General features: G+C 38.8%; 1 protein-coding gene across 1 annotated transcript in view; it reads left to right on the plus strand.

Moving 5' to 3' along the window:
* Positions 1 to 23,646, plus strand: part of DSCAM (Down syndrome cell adhesion molecule) — an 888,132-nt gene that overhangs the window by 472,075 nt on the left and 392,411 nt on the right. Inside the window, exons 11-12 of the mRNA XM_006870860.1 lie at positions 3,722 to 4,018; positions 4,977 to 5,252. Of these exons, the coding sequence (XP_006870922.1) occupies positions 3,722 to 4,018; positions 4,977 to 5,252 (573 nt within the window). The remainder of the gene's footprint in view (positions 1 to 3,721; positions 4,019 to 4,976; positions 5,253 to 23,646) is intronic.

The following is a 23,646-nucleotide window of genomic DNA, read 5'->3' on the forward strand; positions in this document are numbered from 1 at the left end:
CAACAACAATTTATTGCTCAGCTTTCCTGTGCACAGGAGGCCATTGAAAATATCATGTCTTGGGTCAGGCACACTTTAATCCTATAAGTGACATCTTTGCTTTTTACCACTTTAAAGAGGTCTTTTGCAGCAAGCAGATTTGCTCAACACAGTGCATTGTTTGTTTTCTTGACTGCTGCTTCCATGGGCATTAATTGTGGGTCCAATGCACAATCCTTCACGGATTCAATCATGTCTCCATTTACCATGAATTTGTTTATTGGTCCAATTGCGAGAATTTTTGTTTTCTTTGCATTGAGGTGTAATCCTTATTGAAGGCTATTACTGAAGGATATTCATCAGTAAGTGCTTCAAGTCCTCTTTACTTTCAGCAAACAAGGTTGTGTCATCTGTACATCACAGATTCTTAATGTATCAGCCTCTAATCAAACTTTGTTGAGATAATTTGAATAATCAAAAACTATCATTTCACATTCTGCTGAGGAAACTGATAAACTTTCAGGTGACTGGAGAATTTCCTCTCATGGGCTTAATCCCAGATGTAATCATAAATAGTCTTATTCATATTGTTCAACTTTTCAGATTCAATATTCAGATTGCTTAACTATGGTGAAAGGACACAATCCCGGCACACTGCACACACCTTTCCTTATTTTAAACTGTGCAGTATCCTGGTGTTCTGTTTGATTGATTGCCTCTTGGTCTATATGCAGGTTCCCCATGAGTCCAGTTAATTGTTTTGGAATTCCCATTCTTTGAAATATTATCCATAACTTTTTTATGATACACACAGTCAAATGTCTTTACGTAGTAAATACAACACAGGTAAACATGCTTCTAGGATTTTCTAGCTTCTAGGTCAAGATCCGTCTGACCTCAGCAAAGATATCCATAGTTTCTTGGCTTCTTTCACTTTTTCAGTGAACTTTCAGCGCTTAGTTTAGAACTCAGAGTCCTATGTAATTCTGTGGGCTAAGCTCTGGACTGGTCACCACATGGTCGGCAGTTCAAGCCCACCTCCTTAGAATCCCTGTACAGGGTCATGATGAGTCAGAACTGACTTGACAACACTTTACAACAACAACAAAGTTTAAAACTCTGTGCCAAGATATTTACATTTAAACACATCCTGAAAAACTGTTGACTTATAAGAACAAGTGAAATACTTTAACACTCCCAAACACAATAATTGGTTATCCTCAAATTACAGTTGTCAGGATGATGCCTAACTTTTCTGTAAAGTTAGAGGCAGAGCATGGTGAAGCAGTATCTGCAGTGTTTGAAGGGGAAGTGCAGTACCCTTTCATTTTAATTTTACAAATTAAGTTGTCATCTTTGATATTAAGAGAAAAATATTGGGAATCCAAAGACACTAGAGTACACTATTTATGATTATATCTGGGATTAAGCACATGAGAGGAAACTGTCCAGTCTCCTGAAAGTTTTATCAGTTTCCTCAGCAGAATATGAAATGATAGTTTTTTTGATTATTCAAATTATCTCTATAAAGTTTGAATTAAGTTAAAAATCAGAACTTTTTTGAATAATAAATTGGTAGAGGCACCATCACCATTCTAAGAGCCCTACACAGCAGGTCTAACTGGGGTGATGAGTGATTCTCTCCTCAAGAATACTTAAAATATTAGTATTGTGAGTTCTGAATTGTTTTCCTCTTTCTAGCTTTTTGATTAACTATACTTGATAATGTTTTAACAATCAATTTATGTTGTTTTTGTTATAAAAATTTAAAAGCTAAACAAGAATCTATTAATTATTAAATTTCTTAATGGGATAAACATTTTAATTCAACACAATTAAAACAAACAGAAAGTATCCTCTCCAGGCAGTGATTTATTGCCAGACTCAGGAATCCTGTTGAATGTGATCACTTATGTCCAAGTGATTCACTAATGTTAGCAAAATATCATAATTTTAGTTTATGGGTGTGAGGTCAGTATGCCTATTGGCACCTTTCTTTTCTTTGTTTCTTTGTTCATTTTTTATTTTTTTGTTTTTCTTTGGAGTCCTGGTGTTGTGCTGTGGGTTAATGCGTCAGACTGCAAAGCTGTTTGAACGGCAAAGTCGGCTGTTCAAACTTACCAGCTGCTCCTTGAAAACCCTATACAAGGTTGCTATGGGTCAAAACTGACTCGACAGCACCTAACAACAATAAAACATGTTTTTCTTTAATATGTGTATACTTGTCAAGTGCCGTGGATTTAATTCCAACCCATAGCAACCCTGTATAGGGTTTCTGAGAGCAGCTGATGAGCTTGAACCGCTGACCTTGCAGTTCAAAGGGCTTTGCAGTCTGGCGCATTAACCCCCAACATCACACCAGGACTCCATGTGTATACTAGGGGGCTTCAAAAGTTAAATGGGAAAAATGGAATTAAAAGATAGTAGAATTTTTCCATGAACTTTTTGAAGTCTCCTTGTATTTCTCTCTCTTTTTAAATGGAAAAACATATGAATAGAAAAATGAATTTATTAAACCCCAAACTCACTGATTTTGAGTTGAATCCACCTCATAGTAACCCTGTAAGACAGAGGAGAACTGTGCCTTAGAATTTCCAAGACTGTCAATCATTATAGGTATAGGCAGTCTTGTCTTTCTCCCACATAGTGGCTGCTGGGTTTGAACCACTGATCGTTCAGTTAGAAGCCAACTGCTTAACCCACCTAGCCACCAGGGCGCCTCTGTATTTGTGATAATTTCTGTTGCTGTTATTAAATACTGTCGAGTAGGGTTCCAACTCGTAAAGACCTCATATAGCATTTCCCATGAGTGGCTGGTGGGTTTGAACTGCCGACCTTGTAGTTAGCAGTTGTCAAATGCTGATCCTACAGCACCACACAAGGACTCTGTATTTGTGATTATCACTACATAATCAAAGAGAGTATATATAATTGATAGAAACATAACAGAAAATGTTAATTTGATCTTTGTTGCACATATTAGAATTTCCTATGAAAAAAATGACTTATCTAACATTAAGATCCTAGTCTGCCTGGTATGGTTCTAGGTTTTACCTACTCTCCTGTCATCTTTATTAGTAATACCCATTTCATTCTTAGAAGTGTCCCAGTTTGGTTGAGAAATTGGTCTTGCTAGATACAGTACAGGCTGAAGGGTCAAAACTTATTTTATGCATTCTCACAGCCCTCATGAAAATTCATATACACTTAACAGTTATCATTAAAAAAAACATTGCTCCTTATGAGAAAACGAAGAAGATATGATCATTAGTCCCAGTTATTCACTCTGTTCCTCTAACCAGTTGCCTAATGAGCAATCCCTAAATTAATTAACATGGTGAAGAAGCAGAAAGTGACCATTACTTTGGCATGTGGATTTCCGATATGTTCATAACCAAGGGTGGGACGTTGTCAATTTGACATTGTGGGCTTCTTAGGAACTGATAGTATTTAACGTGAACATCTGGGTTATGCTTGTTTTTCTTATGGCCATCGGAAATGTAGAAGTGATTTATTAAATCTTGCTAATACTGTACCTACCTATTGTGAAAATAGTGGAAACTTGTTCTTCTCCTGGGATTTAGCTCCACCAATAAAACCAAACATGTTTTGTAGTGTAGTATGTAGACCTATTGTAGCCCAATAGCCACAGTATCTACTTCCTACTCATTAAAGAAATGCAATTGAAAGTTGTTTAGTGATTTGTATGTATCACTTTGTTCCACAATTTGTCTTCCTACAGATGGAACTCCCAAGATTATTTCTGCCTTTAGTGAAAAAGTGGTGAGTCCCGCAGAGCCAGTTTCCCTCATGTGCAATGTGAAGGGAACCCCGTTGCCCACCATCACGTGGACCCTGGATGACGACCCAATTCTAAAGGGTGGTAGTCATCGCATCAGCCAGATGATCACATCAGAGGGCAACGTGGTCAGCTACCTGAACATCTCCAGCTCTCAGGTCCGGGATGGCGGAGTCTACCGCTGCACTGCCAACAATTCGGCGGGAGTCGTCCAGTACCAGGCTCGAATAAACGTAAGAGGTGCTTGTCAAATCAGCTCCTCAAAAAAAAAAAAAAAAAAAAACCAAAAAAAAAAAAACAACACACATGTCTCATTGTAGTGGAGAAGGAGGTTTCTGCATGTACACAGCTGAGCCTTGGAATGTCAACAAGGATTATCTGTTGCTTCCCACGCCCTACCCTTTCCTTCTGACTCAGGAATGGCACTGACTGGATTAATGTTGGAAATGGCATTTCGGTTTCTTTAGTTAGCTTCTTTTTTCTTCTTCTTCTTCTTCTTCTTCTTCTTTTGATTCTTAAAATTGTTCATTTGTTCTTTGCTCTCCTGGTTTATGCTTGCATGCCTCTTCCATTCTCCTCTTCTGTTTGACTGCATTCATGATAAACCTCCGTGCCCATGGTATTTTAACTTAACATTCATGGAGCAACATGGCATAAATGCCATCTTCATACTCTGTTTTATATAGAGAGTTAAACAGTTTGATCAATTGTTGCCAGTGTTTTCACTTTAACAGCATGATTGTTCGGTGTAGATTAGTTACACATTTTATTGATGAAATTGTCTCATAATTCAAAGTGTTTTCATAAAAGTAGTATTTTTCATAAAAGATGTACTTTTAAATTTTCTTTGGAAGAAATCAAACTGAAAAAAAACAAACAAAAAAATACCTTAGTTGAAGTGTCTATGCAGACTTTTAACATATATAATGTGGTGCTGTGGGTTAATGCGCCAGACTACAAAGCTGTTTGAACTGCAAAGTTGGCAGTTCAAGCTCACGAGCTGCTCCTCAGAAACCCTAGATAGCATTGCTTTGGGTCGGAATCGACTCAACAGCACTTAACAACAGCAACACTTATTAATTCGAAAGATGTACTTACATGGAAATAATCTTCATTTTCAATTTAAGGAAAAGCACCCATTTCCCCACATGAGGTGTACCCTTAAATTATTTTCAAGAATGTCTTTATGTTTCTCCAGGGCCTGCAAGCATTCGACCAATGAAAAATATCACAGCAATAGCGGGACGGGATACATACATTCACTGTCGTGTGATTGGCTACCCATATTACTCCATCAAATGGTACAAGAACTCCAATCTGCTTCCTTTTAATCACCGCCAAGTGGCATTTGAGAACAATGGAACTCTCAAACTCTCCGATGTGCAAAAGGAAGTGGATGAGGGCGAGTATACGTGCAACGTGCTGGTTCAGCCCCAACTCTCCACCAGCCAGAGTGTTCATGTGACGGTAAAAGGTAATATTCTTCTCCTCCCCACAGCCACACACCTCATCATATTCGGCCTACATGTTTTCATCAAACCAGAGATTGTTGTTAGCTGCCATTGAGCTGGCTTCTGACTCCTGGCGATACTACACACAGTGGGATAGGACCATTGTGATACATAGGGTTTTCATTAGCTCGTTCTGTGGAAGCAGATTACAGGGTTTTTCTTCCTAAACCAAAGATTGAGATTGCAGTAATTACCAGGTATCAGTATGTAACAGAATGCATTAGGTGCTCTGCTCCCCTTGCTACTGGATCTTCACAAGATAAGAAAAATACAATATATCTTTATTTTCATATTAATTTTTTGCTTGGCTCTCCAGAGGACAAGTGTACATAACATAACCACAGGACAGAAGGGGAACCACATCATTGACGTGGTTAATTAGTAATCAGATATTTAAAAAACATATATCTTAATTTTTAAATGTTAAGGCTTCTTAGAACAAAAACGTAGTTTAACTTAACTAATAAAAAAGTATCTCTTTTAAGCACTATTTATATGGTGTGGGAAGAGAATTTTAAACGTACCATGGATTACCAGAAGAACAAACAAATCTTCCTTAGAAGAAGTACAGGCAGAAAGCTCCTTAGAAACCAGGATGATGAGACTTCATCACTCATATTTAGGGGCACGGTATCAGGAGGGAGTGGTCCCTAGAGAAGTACTGGTTGGTAAAACGGAGGGTCAGTGTAAAAGAGGAAGAGCCCCAAACAGATGGATTGGCACAGTGGCAGCAGCAAATGGCTCAAACATAACAACAATTGTGAGAATGGCACAGGACAGGACAGCGTTTCCTCCTGTTGTGTGTTGGGCCTTTATTCCTCCGAAGTGACTCATTGGCGTCTTATAACAACATATGGTATCAGAACGACAACAGTAACTTGACAGATTAGATGGGAACCTTAGGGAGCAGTGAGTTTATGTTAGAAGGGGAAGAACAACTCAGAAAAGGTGTCTAAGAATGGTTGCATAATTGAAGAATGCAGTCAGTGTCAGTGAATTGTGCATGTAGAAACTAGTGAAGTGTTTGTTTTGTTTGTATATTCTCAACAACATTGACTATGTATATTCTCAACAGCATTGATAACAAAATAAAGTCTGAAAGCAAACAAACAAAACACCTCTTTCCTTTCCTAAGAACTCCTAAAATTAAGTTATTTTTAGAACCTATTTGGAAGCCTTTTTTTTTTTTTTTTTGTAATGGAGGATGACTTCAAACAAACTGATTTTCAGTAAATGAGTAGATCAAAATTACAAAGTAGGACTCATATGTTTAAAGGACCCTGTAGGTAATTTTCTCGCCTCATAAATTTTGTGACCTGCACTATCATGGAGCCTAACAATCAAGATGAACTCTGGAGGTCACATACCTCAGTCTCAGTCTTTGTACCACTAAAGAACAAATAATGAAAAGTCCCATCCAAGAATGCAGAGCTTTTAGTAGTAGACCTTGAGGGAAACTCTCTTAATTATCTAGTACTTCTGTAACAGAAAATACCACAAGTGGGTTGGCTTTAACAAACAGAAATTGATTCTCCTACAGTTTAAGAGGTTAGATGTCTGAATTCAGAGTACCGGCTCTGGGGAAAGTTCTTGTCTCCTTTCAGCATCTATAGGCCCAGCATTCCTTGGAGAGTTCTATGTGTCTTGCCATCAGTTTTCCTGGATCTAGGAGCTTCACCGTGCAGGGACCCCAAGTCCAAAGGATGCCCTCCACTCTTGGCTCTTCTTTCTTGGTGGTAGTTGTTGTCTGTAGGTGCCATCGAGTTGGTATCGACTCATAGCGACCCTATGCACAACAGATCGAAACACTGCCTGGTCCTATGCCAAGCTCACAATTGTTGCCATGTTTGAGCCCACTGATGCTGCTACTTTGCCAATCCATCTCGCTGAGGTCTTCTTCTTTTTCTCTGACCCTCCGCCTTACTAAACATGATATCCTTCTCCAATGACAAGTGAATACACCAGAATATATACTATTCACTATTGTTGTCCTTAAGTGCCGTTGAGTCGGTTCTGACCCATAGCGACCCTGTATAGGGTTCCCAAGGAGTGACTGGTGAGCTTGAACCGCCAACCTTGTAGTTCAAACGGCTTTGCAGTCTGGCGCATTAACCCACAGCACCACACCAGGATCTCTGATCACTTACTCTCCTTTCGTCTCTTGTAAGTAAAATGTGTTGCAGGCCATACACCAGGGGACCTCTCCTTACATCAGATCAGGACTGTGGTAGAGATTAAGTGTGTTGAATCCATCTTTAATCCTCTTAATAGGTTTATCCCATCAGGTAACATCGTAGAGGATCATCACATAACTACCTCATTACATCATTATGTAATTGCCAAACCAAGCTAAAATATAATTTGGGAGAACACAATTCAGTACATCACTGAAAACCATTTCTTCCATTCCCAAGTCAGTTTCTTCAGATGAATATGAAGTGATACTTGCAATATTATAATATAATCTAGATGAAGTAGGTCTTGAAATAGCTATTGTATATAATAAAACAATTAGAAAAAAGTGCAGGCAGCCTCCAGTCACCATGAGTTGACTGGTTTGGCTGCCAAATTGTATTCCCTCGCTACAAAGTTTCATAGGCTTTTGATAGTCTTATTTTTCCATAAGCCACGTTAGTTTTACCTTTTATCAGAAACATCAACACACAGGCATCCACACACATACAGAAAATACATAATTTATTATATGTGTATTACATAGTATACAATGTTAGACATGTATGTACATAAATAATTTTGAATTATTTTTCATTCCCATGCTGCTCTGTGGGAGAAAGAGAAGACACTTGACTCCTATAAAGTTTTACAGCCTGAGAACCCATAAGTAGCATGCCTCCTGTGTCCAGTATGGTCACTGCTAGTCAAAATCAACATGATGCCAATGGGGTTTTAGTTACCATATACCTTAGCAGTGTTCTCAAATCATTAGAAATGTTTGGTCAACCAGTGACTCTAATGGAGTCTTGGTGTGATGCTGTAGGATAAGCACTCGACCACAAGTCGGTTTGAACCACAAGGTCGGTGGTTCAAACTCCCCAGCCGCCCCTTGGGAACCCTATACACAGGGTTTCTATGAGTTGGAACTGACTACATAGCATTGAACAGCAACAACAACTAGTGACTCTGATTGCTGGATAATGTTTCATCTTCATTTATGTGTATAGAGCGTCTACTCCATGCCAAGTACTATCCTTGGCTTTATGAGTACCATGATGAAGAATAAATAATAAACAAAACAAGTGGATAAACCAGAATATATACTTTTCACTATTGTTCTTAAGTGCCATTGAGTCGATTCCAATTCATATCAACCCTGTAGAGAGTTTCTAAGGAGCGGCTAGTGGGTTTAAACCACTGACTTTAAGGTATGAACTGACCTTTCGGCCTGCTGCTTATACTACAGCACCACACCAGGACTCCTTTACTACTGTACAGAGAGTTAAAACATAGCCATATCTTAAAAGTTACATTGGAAGCTTAGAAGCAATATTAGTGAACATATTGCTAGATGAAAATCAATTGCTCTAGCATGCTCTTCGATGGATATTTTACCAATATTGATCATTTGAAAATTATTCACTCTTATACATATATTTCCAATGCTGACACAATTCATTATACGATATTTAAAAATTACATTTGTTAGTGTCACTGTTTGTCTATCAAATGTGTCTTTAAGAATCAGGAAGCTAACAAATTCTCATTTACAGATTCAAGTTTTCCAAAAATTCTATTTTGAATTTATTATCAGTAGGGGCTATCAGTTGTTATCTTCTCAAGGCAAACTCCTCTCTGTCTCTTTAAAGGAAATATCAAATATCAAAAGTCTGAATAACTCTAGTTTGCAGGTTTCAAGTAAAAATGGAATTGCAAATTGCAAAAAAAAATCAAAAGGAATTGTAACTCAAATAAATGCATAGACAGTTTTCTTTGAGACAAACACCATGCTTGGTGGTGGTGGTGTTAAGTGCCATTGAGTTAGTTCCGACTCATAACTACCTTGTATATGGTTGCTGAAGAGTGGAGGTAAGTTTGAACCGCCAGGCTTGCCATTCAAACAAACTTTGAGGTCCAGCGCATTAGTGTACAGCACCACACCAGGATGCCTTGTATATTATACTCATAGTGTTATGCAGAATATGGACTGAGTCTTAGGGGTTGCAATTTAATAAAATGATCATTTTTCATTGCTTCATCAAAGATATCCAGAAGTGAAACTGGCTTTGCTTGTTTTGGTTTGATTTTAAGTGTTGTTTGTAAACAATGCAATGATTGATAGTACATTTCAGTGCCACAAGAGAACGATGATACTGTCTGCCTCAGTGAAAAATATATTGTTGGTGTTATTAGGTGCCATCAAGTCGGCACCAATTCAGTGACCCTATGTACAACAGAAAAAAACACTGCCCAGTCCTGGGCCAACTTCATAATTTTTGTCACGCTTGTGCCCATTGATGCTGACACTTTGCCAATCCATCTCGCTGGGGGGTCTTCTTCTTTTTTCTGACCCTCTACCTTACCAAACATGATATCCTTCTCTAGTGACTGGTCCCTCCTGACAATATATCTGAAGTATGAGAGACAAAGTTTGGCCATCCTGGCCTCCAAGGAGCACTCTGGATACACTTCTTCCAACACAGATCTGTTGGTTCTTATGGCAGCCCATGGCACTTTCAATACTCTCCTCCAACACCGTAACTCAAATGCATCAATTCTTCTATGGTCTTCCTTATTCACTGTCCAGCTTCCACATGCATATGAGGTTATTGAAAATACCATGGCTTGGGTCAGGCGCACCTTAGTCCTCAAGCTGACATTTTGCTCTTTAACACTTTAAAAAGGTCTTGTGCAGCAGATTTGCCTAATGTAATACGTCTAAGTTCTTGACTGCTGCTTCCCTAAGTGTTGATAGTTGATCCAAAAAGAATGAAGTCTTTGACAACTTCAATCTTTTCTCCATTGATAAGAATGTTGTTTATTGGTACAGTGGTGAGGATTTTTGTTTTCTTTACATTGAGATGTAATCCTTACTGTGGTCTTTGATCTTCATCAGTATATATTTTAAGACCTCTTCACTTTCAGCAAGCAAGAATGTATCATCTGTATATTGCAGGTTGTTAATGAGTCTTCCTCCAATCCTGATGCCACATTTTTCTTCATATAAGCCAGTTTCTCAGATTATTTGCTCAGCATACAGGTTGAATAAGTACGGTGAAAAAAACCAACCCTGTCACACACCTTTCTTAATTTTAAACCATTCAGTTTTCCCATGTCCTGTTTGAACAAGTGCCTCTTGGTCCACATACAGATTCCTCATGAGCACAATTAAGTGTTCTGGAATACTCATACTTTGCAATGTTGTCCATAGCTTATCATGATTCACACAATTGAAAACCTTTGTGTAGTCAACAAAGTGTATAGGTAAGCATCTTTATGGTATACTCTGCTTTCAGCCAAGATCCCATCGGGCATCAGCAATGATATCCCGTGTTTCACATCCTCTTCTGAATCCGGCTTGAACCTCTGGAAGTTCTCTGCCAATGTATGCTTGGAGCTGTTTCTATATTTCCTTTAGTAAAACTTTACTCGCATGGGATATCAAAGATGTTTTCCAATGATTTCTGCATCCCATTAGATCACCTTTCTTTGAAATGGGCACAAATATGGATCTTTTCCAATCAGTTGGCCAGATAGTTGCCTTCCAAATTTCTTGGCATAGATGAGTGAGTGCCTCCTGTGCCACCTCACTTTCTTGAAAGATTTCAATTTTATTCCATCAATTCTTGGTGCCTTGTTCTTTGCCAAAGCCTTCAATGTACCTTGGATTTCTTCCTTCAATATCATTGGATATTCATCATATGGTACCTCTTGAAACGTTTGAACATCAACCATTTCCTTTTGGTACAGTGACTCTGTGTATTCCTTTTCATCCTTTTTTTTTTTTAATGTTTTATTGTGAAGTATGTGATAGTTTACATAGGAGATCATTAGCTTTACATTCACCCTATGGTATATCGTTTCATTGCCATGGTTACAATCCCCTCCAAGCATCATCAACCAACCAAAGGGTATACCCTGCAAGTCTGCCCCCTGGTCGTCAGCACACAGCCCCTCTCCCTCTCTGGGGCTAAAGTCCCCAGCTGCTCCATCTCTGGCATCACTGCTTCTCTTGGTAGGGTCCCGTTCTCCACTCTTTTCCCTTGATGATCCCAGGGACCTCTGCTCCTAGATTTCAAAGTCAATCACTCCCCTCCTTTTGCTACAAAATGTCTACTTTTACATTTCCAACCCTCACAATCAGTCCTGATAACAGTTATTCACTGTTGTATCACAAGACACCTATCCGCATCAACTTTCATCAGCCCTGCCTAGACAGATTGTATACTACTCAGTGGAGATTCTACCTTCCTTCATGCTCTCTGGATCTAGGATCTAGGCTCCCTCTTGAAAGCTTGTAAGCCAGTCACTTCTTGCCTTTGTAGCACTCTCCCACCATTTTGGGTAGCCAGTGTCCAAGTTGCTCATCCCTGTCTACTCTGTGTATGGAGGAAGTGGGAATGATCCTTGCTGTAAAGATTTGTTCCCTCTTTTGAGCTACTGCATCCATAGGTGTAGGTCAAGTTCATCAAATTGTATCAGATTACTCTTTCTTTCCTCTTCTTTCTTCTGCTAGTTGAGCTCTGATCATCCAGTCATTGAAGCCTGGTCAAGTGGGTATTATCTGCAAGTGTGGGTGTTCGTGTGCATATGCCCTTTCTTCTTATCAGCTGGATGCTTCACTCTCCACTCTAGTCCTCTGTGGCTATGTCACTGACTCTGGGCCCAGGAGTCCCCAGGTCTTGCCACACTACTGGCCAACCAGGTCTCCACCCAGGTGCACAAGAGTCGATTGAACATTGTAGGGCTTAGCTTGCAGCTTCATTGCTGTTTTTCCCTCACTTCCCCTTATCGGTGGCGAATGTGGTCACCAATCAGAGCATGTATTCCCATTGAGTCTTAGTTTTAGAAGGGGGTTTGCCCAGGAGGGACCCGACCACTTGCCTTGATGTCTCCAGGACGATTAACTTGCTTATTCTTGTAGTAATCAGTCAGACTACCTATATTTTTTTGTCAGTCTTTCTTTCAAGAAATATTTTCTGTTCTTCTAGCCATTCGAGGATCGTCTGCTTGTCCTTTCAAGTGAAAATATCCCACCTCAGAAGATTCTGGATGTAGTTCAGGATGGTTTTATGTAATGCAGAAGCTCCACAGGAAGCCTCTTTCACTGGGCACGTTTTAGCACCATTTTAGTTATTCCATTCAGTTTTAGGCAGAAGATGGACTTACAAGCCTTTCCATCTTCTTTTGATGCTCTCTGCATCATTCAAGTACTTGCCCAGAGAATCCTTCAATAACAAAAGTTGAGGATTAATTTTTTTCTTGTTCCCCCAGCTTGAGAAATGCTGAATGTGTTTTTCTCTTTTGGTTTTTTGATTCCAGATCTTTGCATTTTTTGTTGTACTATTTGACTTTGTCTTCTTGAGCTGAGCTTTGAAGTTTTCTGTTCAGCTCTTGTTACCTCCTCATTTCTTCCATTTGCTTTGGCATCTCTACACTGGACAGCAATTTTCAGTGTATCTTCTGATATTTATTTTGCTATTTTCCTTCTTTCTTCTTTTCTTAATGAATTTTTTCTTTCTTCCTATATGATTATCTTGGTATCATTCCACAACTCTAATGTTCTTTGGTCTTTAGTGTTTAATGTATCAAATCTGTTCTTCAGATGATCTCTAAATTTAGGTGGAATATATTCAAGGTCATGTTTTGGCTCTCATGGACTTTTCTTCATTTCCTTCAGCTTCAATTTGAATTTGCATATGAGTAATGGATGGTCTGTTCCACAATCTGCCCCTGGCCTTGTTTTGACTGATGACGTGGAGCTTTTTCATGGTCTCTTTCCGCAGATGGTGTCAATTTGATTTCTGTGTATTCTATCTGGTGAGGTCTATGTGTATGATTGCCTCTGCTGTCTAAAGAAGGTATTTGAAGTGAACAAATCATTGATTTTGCAGAATTCTATCATGGATCTCCAGCATCATTTCTATCAACAAGGCCCTGTTTTCCAACTACTGATGCTTCCTCTTTGCTTCCAAACTTTGCATTCCCATCACCAGTAATGATCAATATATCTTGTTTGAATGTTTGATCAATTTCAGATTGAAGAAGTTGGTAGAATTCTTCTGTTTCATACTCACTAGCTTTAGTGGTTGGTGCGTAAATTTAAATAATAGTGGTATTAACAGATCTTCCCTGTATGCGCATGGATATTGTCCTATCAGAGTGTTATATCTCTTGACTCATCTGGATATGTCCTTTTTTATGATAAATACACCAGCATTCTTCTTCAATTTGTCATTCCCGGCCTAGTAAACCATGTGGTTGTTAGATTCAGATTGGCCAATACCAGTCCATTTCAGCTCACTAATGCTTAAGATATCAATGTTTATGCATTCCATTTTATTTTTGACAATTTTGAATTTCCCTAGATTCATACTTTGTACATTCTATTTTCTGGTTACTAATGGATGTTTATAGCTGTTTCTCTTCCTGTAAAGTTGTGCCCCATCAGCAAATGAAGGTCCCATGGGCTTTACTCCGTTCGCATCTTCACAGTCAACTCTACTTTGAGAAGGCAGGTCTTCCCCAGTTGCATTTTGAGTGCCTTCCAACTTGAGGGACTCATTTTCCAGCACTATATCTGACAGTGTTCATAACGTTTTTGGTGACTAAATATTCAGAAGTACTTCATCACTCCTTCTTTCTAGTCTGTCTTTGTTTGAAAGCTCATCTTAATCTTGTCCACCATGAGTGACCCTGCTGGTATTTAAAATACTGGTGGCATAGCTTCCAGGATCACAGCAACTCACAAGGCACCACAGTACTACAAACTGACAGATGAGAGATGGTCCATAAATTTATATATACAGCCTTGGAAAACCTGAATATGGTTATTATGAGTCAGAATAGCTCAATGGCTGTGACTTTACCATGATTTGTGTAAGGTACCACTAGATTTGGAGTCTTGGTGTGGCACTGTGCATTAATGTGCTGGAATGCAAAGTTAGTTTAAACAGCAAGCTCTGCAGACGCTCCTAGGAATCCATATACAGGGTTGCTATGGGTTAGAACTGACTCAGTGGCACTTAACAACAACAATTAACCACTAGATTAACACACCTTTGCTTTTGTAATATCAGTGCTGATGTCAACACAGTGAAAAGTTAAATACACTCTTACTATTATCCAGAAACCAGTTTTCTTCTAGTAACCGCTTGGAAATAATTTGAAAGACCACAGGAGTCTGTGATGTAGATTTTTAGAAATCTAAATATTTAGCTTATTGCTAATATTGCATTATTATGAAGTATGTCAGAGACCTTCTTTACATGTAGGCCTTTGTCTACATTGTTGTTAGGTACCAGCAAGTCAGTATTGACTCATAGTGACCTAATGTACAACAGAATGGCCCTGTGCTAACCTCACAATCGTTGCTATGTTTGAACCCATTGCTTCTGCCACTATGCTAAGTCATCTAGTTGGGGATCTCCCTCATTTTCTCTGACCCTCAATTTAACCAAACATGATATCATTCTCCAGGGATTGGTCCCTTCTGATAATATGTCCAAGGTATGAGAGACGACATCTAGCCATCCAGGTTGTACTTCCAACACAGTTTGATTTATTCTTTTGGCTGTCCATGGTACTTAATTTTTTTCCCTCCAACACTATGTCTCAAGTGCATTGATCCTTCTACAGAATTTCTTATTCACTGTCCAGCTTTTGCATGCATATGAGGTTATTGAAAATATTATGGCTTGGGTTAGACACAAGTTAGTCCTCACACTGATATCTTTGTTCTTCAACACTTGAAAGAGGTCTTGTGCAACAGATTTGCCTAATGGAATACATAGTTTAATTTGGTGACTGCTGCTTCCATAAGTGTTGATGGTTGATCCAAGCAGAATGAAGTCTTTGAGAACTGCAATCTTTTTATCCATTTAAATGAATGTTGTTTACTGTTCCAATGGTGAGTATTTTTGTCTTCTTTATATTGAGGTACAACCTATAAAGAAGGTTGTGGTTTTTTATTTTCATCAGTAATTATTTTAAATCCTCTTCACTTTCAGGAAGCAAGGTTGTATCATCTGCATATTACGGGTTTTTAATGAGTCTTCTTCCAATCCAGATGCCACAGAATTCATATAATACAGTTTATTGAATTATGTGCTCAGCACACAGATTGAATAAGTATGGTGAAAGAATACAGCCCTAGCACACACCTTTTCTAATTGAAAGCATTCAGTGTTCCCTTGTTCTGTTCAAACAACTGCTTCTTAGTCTATGTACAGGTCCCTCATGAGCACAATTAAGCATTCCTTATTTATATTTAAATTATGAAATGTTTTGAAAATAAATAAATTAAATCATACACCAAGTGTTGCTATTGGTGTCCATAAAATCTTTTAAGATTCAATGATCTTTACTATTTTCAACTGTGAAAATAGAGAAGACAAGAGTATTTCTTCTGAATGAGCTATAAATTACTAGTTGTAATTATGAAAATAATAAAGATTTTTTTTATTCCTCTAGGATCACTATGAGTCAGAATCTACTCCACAGTATTGAATTTGTGTCCAGGTGTAATATAAGATAAAAACTAGAACTGGCTGGATCATAGAATTTAATTGTTTACTCCTAATTATGGAGTTATTCATCAAAATCCTTGTGATATAAGAATGAGCCAGCATAGTATGTCTCATTATCCATATCCTTAGTAGTAATTGATACTCTATGTCTTTTTCTAATGTTTTGAAGATGCAATGAGTATAAAGTGACACTTGGTTTTTATTCCCATCTATGAATGTCCTTTGCCCATGGTGCCTGTAGTCTTCATGTTATTTGTATCCTACTTTGCTATAGTTCTTTAATGTAAATATAAATCTATTGTTAGTTAGAAATGGTTGTAAATATCTTTTACAAGACTAACTTTTATCTCCTAATTTTTGTCTTTGATTTTCTTAATTGGAATCTTGATTAAGAAATCTTTGAGTTCACACAAACAATTCCTACCTTTTTCATAATTGGTTCTATGTTTATACCGCTACTGCTCACATTAATGTCTTAAGTCCACAAGGACTTGTTTTTATCTTTAATGCATTTAATGCCTATGAGTTGGAATCAATTCAACAGCAGTGGGGTTGTTTTATGTGGTAGGAGTCCAATTTGTTCTTCTCCATATAAAAAACAGTTTTCCCAATACCATTTATTTAAAAATCCATGCCACCTATCTTGTTCAAACCAACCTTGCAGTTCAGTGCTTCTTCTAAAGCACTGCACCCAGAATCCTACTGAATTCATAGTGATCGTATATGACAGCGTAGAAATGTGCTGTAGGTTTGCTAGGCTATAATCTTTAGAGGAACAAGGAGCTCTGGTAGCGTAGTGGTTACGAATCAGGCTGTGAATCTTCAGGTCAGTAGTTTGAAACTACCAGCCGTTCCGTGGGAGAGAGATGAAGCTTTCTGCACCGGTAAAGATTTACAGCTTCAGAAACTCTGTGTAGTGTCACTATGAGTTGGAACCGACTCCATGGCACATAATCAACCAATCTTTACAGGAACAGATCTCCAAGTCTTTTCTCCCTAAAAGGTGCTAATGGGTTTGCCTGCATGATCTTTCAGTCAATAGCTAAGCAGTTAAACATTGTCCCACCAGAGCTCCTTAATTACTCTCATGTTACTGTTGTTATTAAGTTGTCATTGAGTCAGTTGTGACTCACAACAATCCTGTATAGGGTTTCCAAGGAGCAATTGGTGGGTTTGAACAACTGCCATTCTGGGTAGCAGTCCAGTGCTTATCATACGGCCACACCATGACTCCAAATCACTCTGATGTTGTTGTTGTTGTTAAGTGCCGTCAAGTCAGTTCCAACCCATAGCGACCCTGTATAGGGTTTCTGAGGAGCAGCTGGTGAGCTTGAACTGCCGGCCTTGCAGCTCAAACAGCTTTGCAGTCTGGTGCATTAACCCACAGCGCCACACCAGGACCCCAAATTACTCTCATAGCCGGAGTTATTTTAGACAAAATTATTTTATATTTCTCATTTACCTTGCTTTCTTTCACTTTATACCAGTCAGATTCACGTAAGTACTGATAATTACATTTACAATGCTGTTGTGGTTGTTGTTAAATACCTTGAGAGTTAGTTCCTATTTATAGTGAAGCTATATACATTTCTGAGGAGTGGCTGGTGGGTTTGAACCACTGACATTGTGGTTAGCAGCCCGGTGTTGATCCCAGAACCACACCAGGATTCAATAAGATCTGTTTATACTGAACGGCTATAAAAAAACACTTACATCTACAAGCACATGCATTTCATTGTACTAACTATTCAGTCAACCAATCAAACCCAAACCCACTGCCACCGAGTCAACTCTGACTCATAGTGAATTTGTATAAGGTTTCTGAACCTATAAATCCTTAAGGGAACAGAAATCGAGCATCTGGTGGATTTGATCTGTCGACTTTAAGGTTAGCAGTCCAGTGCTTATCCAATAACATCACCAGGGCTCCACATTCAATCAAAGAACTAGCTAATTTAGTGAAGGAAAATTAGGTTAATTTAGTCAGCATAGTTGCTTGTTCTATGTATTGACCTAGGCTTATGGAACAAAATACCTTGGGATTACAGACTGGATTCATTCAAGTTGTTGACAAGTGATAAAAAAATACTTGGACACTTTCACTCTGTACTTTTCAAACATAGTAAAATCTGTGAAAGCTGGAACCTGTGCAAGGTGGGCACCTGGCAAAGAAGGAAAACTCAAGTATTTTCTACTAATAGAGAGTGACAGAAAAATGATGAAACTAGACCCTCTCGAAGGCAGAAAACTTGAGAGACCCAGAAAAACAAGACAGTTCCATGCTATTCTGGCTCTCACAGGTTTTCGTGTAATCAGAGCATGTCATTGCTAAGAGCCATCGTGTCTGAATGAGAAAACTGAGACTCTGAAAAGGGAAAAGACTCGCACAGAAACTCATATGAGTACCGATGACGATATACATTCATTCTATGTGCATATCATGCTGATGGTGTATCAGTGGACAAGTGTTTATCAGTCTGTTTTCAGACATTCAATAATATGGTTCTCATTCCTTCATTATATTCTTAGTTCAATATCCTGAAATTTTCTAAAATGATTTCTTTGACATAACTTGATTGAAATAACTTAGCTACCTTTGTACACCCTTATTTTCACACTATCTTATTTCAACATTTTACTTAACAAATACAGCCACTTAAAGCCATTTATGTTTAGTAACCAAGTTTCTAAAGAGAGATGACATCTTGTAAATCAAGGCCATGGAAAATATGACCCATGTAAGTAATCTGCTGTCACTAACAATTCTTATAATGACACTAACTGGATAAAGAAGCTACGTTTTTAAATGCATGCCAGTGGTTTAATGAATCATTTCTCGCTGGCATTTTGCACACTTAACACCACCTCTTGTTGAAGTCACCTGGCACTGCTTCTGTTAAAAGTTATTCTAAGCAAAAATACACCATTTTACACCCTTTTAAACCTGGGTAAGTACATAAAACAGGAGCTATATTCTACTGTCTTGAGACTGAGATGAATCAGAGAGCTTTGCTTTAAATTGGAGAGATGCAGGTTAGCTTGGGCTAATCAGAAAAGTGATTTAATTTTATTATAAAGACTTCTGTGTAAATATGTTATTGCTTTCAATTAAAAGACAAAATAGCCTGCCTAGGAAGAATTCTCCTCAGTCCGTCGTGACTCTAATCATTTAAATCCAGAAATTCTCACGAATTCTGTAGTTGTTTATCATTTTATATCAGTTTATATCAGTGTAATTTGATTATGACAGTAACATAGTTTCCAAGGAAAGCCCCCAAGAAAGATCAGATATGACTAAAAAGAAGATTCACCTCAAGCAGCCATTTAATCCCTCCCACAATACACCACCTCATATATGTACATTGACAGTGACAAGGTGATCTGTTTTTTCTGGAGGGGGCCAGTAGTAACTCGGTCGTACATTTCTCACCTTCCTGGTGCACCCTGTGAAGCCAACAGGCATCTATGAGTGGAGGCTTGCTTGCTGCTGATACACTTAACAGGACCAGTCATTGGAGAATGATGCCATGTTTGGTAAAGTGAAGGGTTGGAGAAAAAGAGGAAACCCCCCAACGAGATGAATCGCCACAGTGGGCTCAGGCATAGCAGCAATTGTGAGGTTGGCCCAGGACCAGGTAGTTGTCAGTACCCACTCAATGGCAGCTAACAACAACAACAAAATCATTAGGGCTTACTTTCCTAAATTGTCTTAACATTTTTTTTCCCCTATCCTATCTGCTTGCTTGATAACTTTAACAATTAAAAAACCAAATATTTTCCTTATGTTTCTGCTTGATTCCTCTGCGTTTCTTCTCACAGTCAGCCAGCTTAAAACAGACATCTGAAATAATAACTACTTTGTTTAGAAGACACTATAGAAGAGTCAGCTACTCTAATACCAGTGGCCATCGAATTTGACTCATTGTAGCTCCCTGTGGGTCATAGGTTCTTTAATGGTTGATTTACTGCCAAAAATTAATCAGTGAAAACCCGGTGTATGGCAGATGATGGACACATCAACACACTTTGGCTGTGTCGTTGTTAACTGCTGTAGAGGTGGTTCTCAAACATAGTGACTCTGTATAGGATTTCCAAGAAGTGGTCGGTGTGTTTAAACCACCAACCTTGTGGTTAGCAGTCCAGTGCTTATCCTACAGTGCTATAGCAGGTCATTAGAAGGAAACAATCACTGGAGAAGAACATCATGTTTAATAAAGTGGCAGGCCAGTGAAAGTGAGATAAAACCTCAATTTGATGGCTCAGACATACATCAGTTCAACCATGGACTCAGACATACATCAGGAGGCTGGTCCAGGACCAGGCAATGTTTCATTTTGTTATAAATAAGTATAGTGTGACTAACAGTCAACTCAATTGCAGCTAGCAATAGTAACAACACTGAAAATAGTCTTAGTATATCTTAAAATACTTGTAATGATTTTTTCAGTGAATTGTAGGGTAGTGGATTATGTATTAGACTGCTAACTACATGATCAGCAGTTCAAATCCACCAGCCACTCTATGGGAGAAAGACAGATTTACTACTCCAAAAACCCTACACAGGGTGACTAAGAGGCAGAACCAAGTGGGCATGCGGCAGCAGCAGCCCTGAATTGTGGGCCTTGGTTAAGGAAAGGAGCAGGAATAGGGAAGACAGAATAATACTTTCTTGCACCACCTGGGCTCTGTGCTTGCTTATTATATAAACCAACCCCAGCATTTTCAAGAATTGCATTTCGTGATCACCATTGTTAACTTGAAGCAACAGTTAAAGAGTGAAAGAAATTGGATCAAAGACAACATTGATAATTGTCCAAAATTGACTTTCACCAATCCCAGGTTATTTTTTTACAAAAATGTCATATTACTCCTCTTTAAGGAAGAAATCCCCCCCACCCCTAGTGTAGTGCTGTGGGCTAATACTACTCCTCTTTAAGGAAGAAATCCCCGCCCCCCTGGTGTGGCGCTGTGGGCTAATACTCTGGACTGCAAAGTTGGTTTGAACCACAAGGTTGGCAGTTCAAGCTCATCAGCTATTCCTTGGAAACCTTATGCAGGGTTGATGTGGATCAGAACCAATTTGAAGGCACTTAACAACAACAACAATAGGGAAGAAATAGGGAAGCGTGATGTCTCCATACGATAAGCACTGTGGACTACAAAGTCGGTGGTTCAAGCTCACCACGTACTTTGTGGGAGAAAGATGAGGCTTTCTATGCCCACAAAGATTTTAAAAAACAAAAGCTTTGGAAACCCTATACAGGGTCTCTATGAATTGGAACTGACTTGATGTCATTTAAAAACTTTGTTGTTGTTGTTAGGTGCCATCGAATCAGTACCAACTCATAGCAACCTCATGCACAACAGAACGAAACACTGCCCGATCCTGGGCCCACCTCACTACTGTTGTCACGCTTGAGTCCATCGATGCTGCTACTTGTTCAATCCATCTCATTGGGGGGTCTTCCTCTTTTTCTCTGATCCTACACCTTACCAAACATGATATTCTTCTCCAGTGACTGGTCCCTCTTGACAATATGTTCAAAGTATGCAACTACAGGGAAGAAATAAAATTTAAAACTCCCTATGAAAAGGAATGGAGTCCTGGTGTGGGCCTGTGGGTTAATGCGTCAGACTGCAAAACCATTTGAACTGCAAGGTTGGCGGTTCAGGCTCACCAGCTGCTCCTCGGAAACCCTATCCAGGGTCGCTATGGGTCAGAACTGACTCGATGGTACTTAACAGCAACAACATGAAAAGGAATATACAATTTCATCTTGAGGGAAAAGACATGGAAGCATAGACTGCTTTAACTTTCATATGGAGGACTGGGAAACAGTGAATGTAAGCTTGCATTTGACAGTATGCTGTGTTTCTGAACAACCAGAGAGACAAAGCCAAACTGGTGCAAAGAAATACACACACCAAGTAATAAGTGACATTTAGCAGATATTTACATGCTTCTTGTAGAAAGGTTATGTCAAAACTGATTGTAAGTCACATTGTGAGTTTCTGTTGCTGTAATATTGTGAGCTTTCATGCTCAACAAGTTTCAGGGAATGTCCCTTTATTTTGGTGGCATAATGAATCAGATAAAGTAATCAGTGTGCCTGAAAGGGAAGGTTTGCTCTCACTGCGCTTATTATAAATGGCTATGAATCACTTGGTTTATTTTTGCCTCCAATTTTATATTTTCTGAATGTAGAAGTTTAGATTTTGGACCTTTTGAAAAGTTTCTTTGAGAATTTTATACAGCCAACATTATGAGTCATGGCTTGAAGCAAGAGAGGCCACAGATATTGTGAGGAGAGAATCAAGGTGGTTGGCATGCAGTTCTGGTGACATCTTAATGGCTGACTGATGATGACCTTTCTTATCTTCCATGTTGGAGACCTGGGTTTGATTCCTGACCTCTGCACCTCATGAGCAGATGCCATCTGTTTGTCAGGGGAGATTCGCATGATGGTGAACAGGTTTGCAGTGGAGTTTCCAGACTAAGATGGATTAGAAAGAAACAGCTAGTGATCTGCTTCCAAAATATCAATCAGTGAAAACCTTATGAGTCACAGTGGTCTGATCAGCAACCCATCATGGGGATGATTCAGGAACAGCAGTGCTGCTTCCTATTTTACACAGAATCGTCATGAGTCAGGGGGCTAGATGACAGCTTACAAAAACAGCGGTGACCTGTATTCTTATGTAACATGACAAAGAAAACAAGAAATAAGTCTGATTTGGATAATGTTCTGAGAAAATAGCTTTTTCCTCTAAGTCCTTCCATTACTATGAAACATTTTTATTTTAATTATTTTGTATAGTTTTATTGTGTAAATCTGTTTTTAAAATACAGCATACAAAATACATTTCCCAAGCGCTCAACCTTGAATTAAAAGTCAGTTTGAATGGCAAGTTTGGTGATTCAAACTCACCAACCGCTTCTTGGAAACCCTGTACAGGGTTGCTATGAATCAGAACCGACTCAAGGTACTTAACAACAATAATAATACATATGATTCTTTGTGTGGTGCTGTAGGATCATCCCTGGACTTCTAACCACAAGGTCAGAAGTTCAAACCCACCAGCTGCAACTCGGAAACCCTATGCAGTGTCACCGAGTCAGAATCAACTTGATGGCATTTAACAACAACAACATACTTACGATTCAGTTTTACTTACATTTTCCAATTTTACATTAATTGCAAATAATGTCTATTAAGGGCAGTAGGCTCTAGCACAAAATATCCCAAACATCTGTGTGTTTTGAATTCTTGTGTCTACTCCTTAGTGTTTGCTTGCATTGCCAACTGTGGCTTCTTGCTGAGCTCTCTTCAGTATGCCTGGATTTCCAGCATCTGGTTTTGGCCAAGACATGAAAGAGTGTAATATTGTAAGAGTTTAAAAATAAGATGTTGGAAGCAAGAGATGATCCTTTGAAAGGCCTGTGTGGCTACTTTAAGTAACTTTACCTATCCTAGTCCACTGGTCTCAAAGTATTGCGCCAGAAGCAATCATACCTATATCACTACCTGGAAACTCATGAGAAATGTAAATTCTCAGGATCCAACCCAGATCAACTGAATCAGATTTATCAGTATTTGTATATCTTCTCAGTGGAATACAAAAGATTAGAGAAAAAGCAAGGAGCCCTGGTGGC

Source organism: Chrysochloris asiatica, unplaced genomic scaffold (assembly GCF_000296735.1).
Source record: "Chrysochloris asiatica unplaced genomic scaffold, ChrAsi1.0 scaffold00154, whole genome shotgun sequence".
NCBI lineage: Eukaryota > Metazoa > Chordata > Mammalia > Afrosoricida > Chrysochloridae > Chrysochloris > Chrysochloris asiatica.